This window comes from Gavialis gangeticus, unplaced genomic scaffold (genome assembly GCF_001723915.1).
Source record: "Gavialis gangeticus isolate Ggan-Ray unplaced genomic scaffold, GavGan_comp1, whole genome shotgun sequence".
Classification (NCBI taxonomy): domain Eukaryota; kingdom Metazoa; phylum Chordata; order Crocodylia; family Gavialidae; genus Gavialis; species Gavialis gangeticus.
In genome coordinates, this window is record NW_017728996.1 from 22,311,323 (window position 1) to 22,318,650 (window position 7,328).

At 39.1% G+C, this 7,328-nt stretch overlaps 1 protein-coding gene across 1 annotated transcript in view; it reads left to right on the plus strand.

Annotated features, from left to right (window-relative positions):
* Window positions 1-6: 6 nt before the first annotated feature.
* BTBD1 (BTB domain containing 1) overlaps window positions 7-7,328 on the plus strand; it is a 27,815-nt gene continuing 20,493 nt past the window's right edge. Inside the window, exons 1-3 of the mRNA XM_019504127.1 lie at window positions 7-139; window positions 5,746-5,902; window positions 6,416-6,521. Coding sequence (XP_019359672.1) covers window positions 57-139; window positions 5,746-5,902; window positions 6,416-6,521 — 346 coding nt within the window. The 5' untranslated portion in view covers window positions 7-56. The remainder of the gene's footprint in view (window positions 140-5,745; window positions 5,903-6,415; window positions 6,522-7,328) is intronic.

Below are 7,328 nucleotides of genomic sequence, written 5' to 3' on the forward strand. Positions count from 1 at the left end.
AGCGCATCCCCGCGCACCGCTTCGTGCTGGCGGCCGGCAGCGCCGTCTTCGACGCGATGTTCAACGGCGGCATGGCCACCACCTCGGCCGAGATCGAGCTGCCCGACGTGGAGCCCGCCGCCTTCCTCGCACTGCTCAGGTCAGCGGGTGGAGCTTGTGGTACCGCCGGGCTCGTCTGGCCCTGGCGTCTCGGCGGGCGGGGCCCCGCAGAGAGGGAAGCATGTGCTGCCCCCGCTGGGGCGAGGCGGGCCCGGCCTGCGCGCCACAGATACGACGCGGTTCAGGGGGGACCCGTACGTGCAAGCTAACCGTACGATTCCGTGGTGAACCGCGCCATGAATGTAGACCACATGTGCGAAGCAGTTATTGCACAATTTGCTACTGAACCACACAATAAATGTAGACTGGCTGTGTGTGCAAAGTAATTACTGCACGATTTTGCTAGTAAACGGCACAAATATAGATGGCCACATGTGCAACGTTATTATTGCATGATTTGCTAGTGAACCACAATAAATGTAGACCGACCACACGTGCAAAGTAATTGCACAATTTGCTAGTGAACTGCGCAATAAATGTAGACAGGCTGTGTGTGCAAAGCAATTACTGTATGATTTTGCTAGTAAACTGCACAAATGTAGGCCGGCCACAAGTGCAAAGTAATTGTTGCGTGATTTGCTGATGAACCACGCAATAAATGTAGACGGGCTGCACATGCAAAGTAACTGCATGATTCGCTAGTGAACCGTGCAATAAATGTAGACTGACTGCACATTCAAAGCAGTTATTACACAATTTGCTAGTGAACCATGCAATAAATGTAGACCAGATGCATATACAAAGCACTTACTACACAATTTTACTAGTAAAGTGCACAAATGTAGACTGGCCACATGTGCAAAGTAATTATTGCATGATTTGCTAGTGAACTGAGCAATAAATGCAGACTGGCCATGGGTGCTAAGTAATTACTGCACAATAAAAATGAGTCTCCAGCTATAAAACTAGTCAACCAGCTGTAAAGTTGCTGTGCGAAAATGTGTAGCAAGTCTAGCAGGATCCTAGTCAGGCAGAGCAGCAGTTGATCCCCACCTCTCAGTTCTTATTGGAGGCTTCCTGACATTGACTTTAGCAGAATGTCCCCATCCCACCCTGGGGAAACAGGGACCACATTTCTTGGCATGACACCCCACTAGGAGGGAGTGAGAGGGTGGGCAGGAGCAGGCGTCTGATAAAAGTGTGTTTGCTGTTTTCCAAGGTAAGGATTTATCTTTTACTGCATTAACTGCACAGTTGGTATAAGTTAGACAAGCCTCCAGAGGCAAGCTGTTCTTCATTCAGAGTAAAAAGGAAGTGAAACATATATTAATAATGCAAAGATTTATCTGAAAAAAGGTTTGGTCGTAACTGAAAGGAGAAGTCAAATTTAAGCCAAGAAAGGCTAGGGTTTTAAAAAGTGGACCAAGAGATGCGGAATATAAAATATCAATAACGAAGAGGAGGCCAGAGGTTGAAAATGAAGCAGTAAGCTTTTAGGCCATAGGATATGTTTGTGAGCAGAGGGCTGACTGAGGCCTTTGAAAGCTACAGTAGTGTAAAAAGATGTAATAACCCAAAGGTTTAGCTAATTCAGTGTTTTTTAGTATATATTTCTTAAAACAATGTTATGCTAACAAGCTGGTGATGTTTTTCAGGTCCAAAATCTAGTAAACCGTGTCTGGAAATACACAGTGGGCGCATCTACATGGGATACTAACTGCGCAGTAGCCTAATAACACTGTGCAGTAATGTGCTGGGCAAAAATCCTGCTAATATGCTACTGCGCAGTAGTATTAGGCTACTGCTCAGTAAGCATCACTAAAAACCCATGTGCTGTGCAGTAGTGCAAGTTACTTCTCATTGATTTAGTTCTTGGTTAGCCATTAATGAGCACATTAATGAATGTGTAGACATGCCCAGTTGCACTATTAGAATGTGCTTGAAGCTGTACGCATCTTACTAGAAACACAGACTACTGTGTTTTAGAAAGTTTTACAAATAGTTGTCCTAATGACTATTTCTCCAACTTTTTCTGCTTCTTAGAGATTCTTAAAAATCTCTTTTTTTAGTACTAAACCTGCACATATAAAAAGAAAAAAAATCCAAAAAAACAGAACACAAAACCCTGTTCTTACACTATAGGCTGCAAGAGGATACAGGTATTGCACCTAATTCACCTTGCTTGGCAAACGTACTAATGTTAGTAATCTTTTACAAGGCCGTGTTATTTAATGCCCAGGAAGTCAGAATTAAGCCAAAAAATTACAGCTCTAACTGATACACAAATCCTAGCAAAACTTCAAATGTAGATCAGGCTTTAGAAATCTGGTTAAGGTTGCAACATAAGCCTTAACTTGGCTCTCTAACCTTCTTCTGTAAGATTGAAGTACACTGTCTTTTCTTGAGAATATTTATAGGTCTTAAATTACAAATAATTTCTTTTCAAAGATTTTACAACTGATTCCCTGTACTCAGCTACTGAGATAAAAGTGTAAGTTTGTTTTATAGTTTGATGCCATCAATTCCTGCAGTATGACAGACTGCTGAACACTTGAATTAGCAAACAGAAAAAGGGAGAGCCGACTTATTTTTAAAATTGTGTTAATTTCAGCTCTGTGTATATAATTGGAAGTGAAATCTTGCATGTAACAAATTTAAGTAGAAGTGATGATAATGAAATTTAGTCTTTTCCATTTGAAACGGCCTAATTTAAGCTTCCAGAAGTAGAACTCATTAGAAAACATACCAGTTAGCAACTGAACAGTGTAAACACTTTTTTTTTTTTTACCTGTATACTGTAAAAGAAGACTGCTTTGTCTGTCTGCCTTCATGGACACTTATTTCTGTCCAAAGGAAAAGCATTTATAGCTTGTTTGAATTGCCAGTTTCTTTGGATAAATGCCTCCAGAACTCAGCCCCAAAAGAGCTGAGGTAGAGGTTTTAAATATACAGCCTATAGCAGTGGCAGGCAATTATTTCGGGCAGAGGACTGCTTACTGAGTTTTGGCAAGCCATCAAGGGCCACATGACAGTCAGCCCAGGGCAGATAAATATTCATTTTCTAATTTTTTTAGGGGCCCTGCAGGTCGGATAGAATGGCCTGGCGGGCCACATTTTGCCCACCCCTGGCCTATAGGCTGGTTCTGGTCCATGGAGCTGTCATCAGCCAGCCAGTGCTGTACCTAGACTCCTGGTGGTCCTGGGTGTACTTTTAGTACTGGGCCCCCTTTGCCAGAGATAATGATAATAATAATTGGACTGGTTGAAAGAGTCTCACAGCTGTGGTATCAATGTCTTTAAATAATTCATTCTCAATTGATAACATTGCCAATCCCATATATGTGCAGTATTAAAACTTATTTTTGCAATTGTAATTTTTTTTTTTCATTTTTGGGCCCCCTTTCTGTCTAGGCCCCAGCCTGGTTCGCCCATGCCTGTGTCCAGGTCTGCATCCAGCTAGGGACCTCCTAGAGTGACAGTGAATTTGGGAGTAGCGGCCTGCTGTCAAAATCCATAATAGGGATGAATCCCTGTTGGGGACCTGTGTCTGCTGTGGGGGGAGGGAAGGGTCGGGGGAGGGAGGGGAGTAATGGCTGCATTAACCCCCCATGGCTCCCTAACATTGCTGGACCCGGAGCTGACCCCTGAGAAGCCTTGCAGTCTGGATCCCACTCAAAGGTTTAGGCTAAGTTTGAGACCTCAGAATTAGGGTATTCAGGAACTGGCCTAAATGTAATGGGAGGTGACAGCCAAGCTTAAACTTCAGTATTGTTGCATTTCATTTTAGGTAGAAAATTTAGATAGAAGGTAACCAAATAAATGAAGGAGAAGACTCAGAGACCTTTTTTTCAGGGAAAAACCAATTCTTTAAAAATGTGGCAGAGCTGAAAAGCTTAAAGAATAAAACAACTGTTAGGATTTTGGCTTACTATCCAGTATTCCTCTCCTGAAAGCTTTAGGCATAGGTCAAAAGAGTTTGAAAAACAGCTAATTACAGTAGTAGCTTGGCAAATAAAACCTCAAAAACCTGATTTAAAAATACTTCAAAGCCATAAGTGCACTTATTTCTAATTCATTATGAATCAGTTGATTTGTGAAAAAACCCAAAACAAAACACCCCCCCCAAAACAAAAATTCTTTTATGTATTTTCAAGTTGCAGAGAATAGGAAAGCAGAAGGATGGAAAATCTGACTGGTCTCACTTCATTTCACCAGTGTATTTTACAAAAACTTTCAGTTCCTTTCATTACTGCATGCTGAGCACTCTTTCAGTCTTCTGACTATTGGCTTGAGAGGAGTGAGGGCATGGGTCAAATTTGATAGCCCTAGTTCTGCCTAAATACAAAGGACTGTGCCATACTGGCGACATACAGACAAGAAATTAATCGCCCAACTTTGCTGCTGTACTTCGATATATCTGTCCTATTGTGGATACCATTTCCACACTTTAAAATTCAGTGGTCATATTGAATGCTTCATTTCTACAGGTTGCTGGATCCTGTATTGTTGGTCTCTGGCTGTTGATTCCTTGCAGTATATTAAAACTAAGAGAGTTGTTGCTGGTTTTAAATCACAAAATTGGCGCTTAAATTGCTTTATTTTAGTTATTTTAGTCCACCTGTTTGCAAAGTAAGGCTTCCTAGGCCATCACTTGGACTGTCAGCTGTGTGTGTCCATTGACTTCCTCTTACCCATTGCACCCTCCCCACCTCTCTTACCTTTTATTCTGTATTAAGAAATCAATACCAAAGTAAAAAGATGCATGAAAAAAGGAATTCTTGCCTCTGTATGAATCTATTCATTGTATTTAAACACAATTTTGTTTTTGTTAGGCTTTTTGTTAATATAATACAAAATGGTCTGTGTTTCTGCAACAAAAAGCAGATTTGAATTTTTATTGGAAAAAAAGGTGCGCTAGTGATAGACCTGGATGTATTTTCTTTAAGTGATGCTTGCAGAAACAGATGTGTGGGTTTTTTCTTCTGTTTGTTTTATGCTTTGCTTTTAATAAAGCAGATATCCCCACCACCTTTTGACTGACACCTCAGAATCAGCTCTGTTCCTGTCACTTCAGAATCAGTATTTTGCTGCTGTCCTGTGTCCACACACAAACAGCTGTTCAGGAAAGCTGACTCTGTTGCCTTTGATGCAGATTCTGTCTCTCCATTTGCTGTTAGCACTGAAGCCTCAGCCTGTCTTGCAGTCTCAGAAACAATGGAGCCAGGCCCGAGTTTCTGCTATGTCAGCCTTTGCAGCAAGGATAGAAGACAAGGTCATTGGCTAAAATACTACTTCCCCCAGAGGGGAAAATGCTGACTTCAAAATAAGATGTTACTACAGTGGAAGTGCTTGATGCTTGTCTCTTCATGGCTGGCTAGCTAGTATGCAGTTCTGACAGAGAGCAAAGGTATAGGAATAGAGATATTTATTAATACTTTAGAGAGCTTCTGGCAGGTCTTTACCAGTACAGAAAGATTAGTCTCAGAGACTTATTTAAAAACAAATCACAAATGTGTGCCATTATTGGGTATAGCTATTTTATAGCTTTTCATAAGCTAATACAGTGCCACATCTTAATAAGAACCAAAATTGAAGTGCATTATTTTGATTTTATCAATACAATCATTATGTTCTTAAACTTAGTTCATGTGTTTAACTGTCCCTCAACTATTTATTTATCTTCTGTATTTGTATATTGATTTCCAGGTTTCTTTATTCAGATGAAGTTCAAATCGGTCCAGAAACAGTTATGACCACTCTTTATACTGCCAAGAAGTATGCAGTCCCAGCCCTGGAAGCACATTGTGTAGAATTTCTCACTAAGCACCTTAGAGCAGATAATGCCTTCATGCTTCTTACTCAGGTAACCTAAATGCAGTTTTGGCCTGTTATGACAATATTGTTTAGTGGCCCTGAAATAGTTATTACTTTCCCTAGTATTAGTTAGCTATGTAGCCTAATAATATTTAGAGGTATGACATATCAGCTGTCTAATTCAAGCATCTTTCTAAGTTTATTGATTATTAGAGGGGAAAGAACCTTATAAATAAGTAGGATTTTTAAAATACATAATTGATTGGAATCTGATATATAGCAAGTCTGTTTTCCCTTCACTACTATTTCTAATTAATTAGTTTTTTTAGCAATAAGAAGGAAAGAAAATAAGAAAAATCTTCATATGTTGAAAATCTTAATGAAGTACATAAATAAGGGCCTTCAAGACACAAACTCAAGGAATACTTGAGATAGTTGAGTGCATTTAAACATAATATATAATTGTTCCAGAATAAAAACATGTGTTTGTTTTGATTATTTGTTTGCATCTCTTGATTGCAACCTCAAAGAGAGAGTGCAGAGTATATTTTTATGTTTCTAGGCTCGATTATTTGATGAACCACAGCTTGCTAGCCTTTGTCTTGACACTATAGACAAAAGCACAATGGATGCAATAAGTGCTGAAGGTTTTACTGATATTGACATAGGTAAGTTACCTTCTGTGACCCGAATATTTACATTTCCCAAGGGAACTGTACTGTTTTTACTGCTAAATGCATTACCTTTTGATCAATGTTTGCACTGACAACAAAAACCTTCATGTTGGAGAACTCAGCCATTTATAGATGTCTGTTACATAAAAAATACAAATCAAGTTAACCAAGTAACTGTTACATTTTAACTGGCCATTTGAATAGGTAAAACCTTTTTAGTGTGGTAACAGATATTATATAAAATGTTGAATTGTTTTAACTTGAAGTTTTGGGATCAGATACTTTGCTTTAACAATCTCTGCTTGCATTGACAAAAAGAAATAAGAATTCTACAAAAAATACAAGCTTAACAGGATTTTACTTCTATAATACTTCAGAAAACAGCAAACATTTTATCCGCTAAGCTAAAAAATGTAGATTGAGCACAGAAATTGGGGGATGAGGGTGTGTGTATGTATAGGTGTGTGTATATATGTAATTAAGTATGTTGGTCATTTTTTGTTCTTTCATATCTTTTTATCAAAGCAGTAGAAATGGTGGCTAAAGTTAACATGAATTGATTTTGTAGCACTAGGATATTTGAAAAATATCCTAGTTTAGATAAACTCCAAACTGCATGAAAAATTATTAAATCAGCTATATGTTGTTGCACGTGTTACTTCCATATCTTACTCCCATCTTTTGAAGTTTTTTTACCCAGAAATTTTCACTATGGGTTCCTGTTGAAGTAATATTATGTGTTCAGTCTGTGACTAGGCCTATGGAAAAACACTTAAAAAAAAAAAAAAAAAAAAAAAAAAA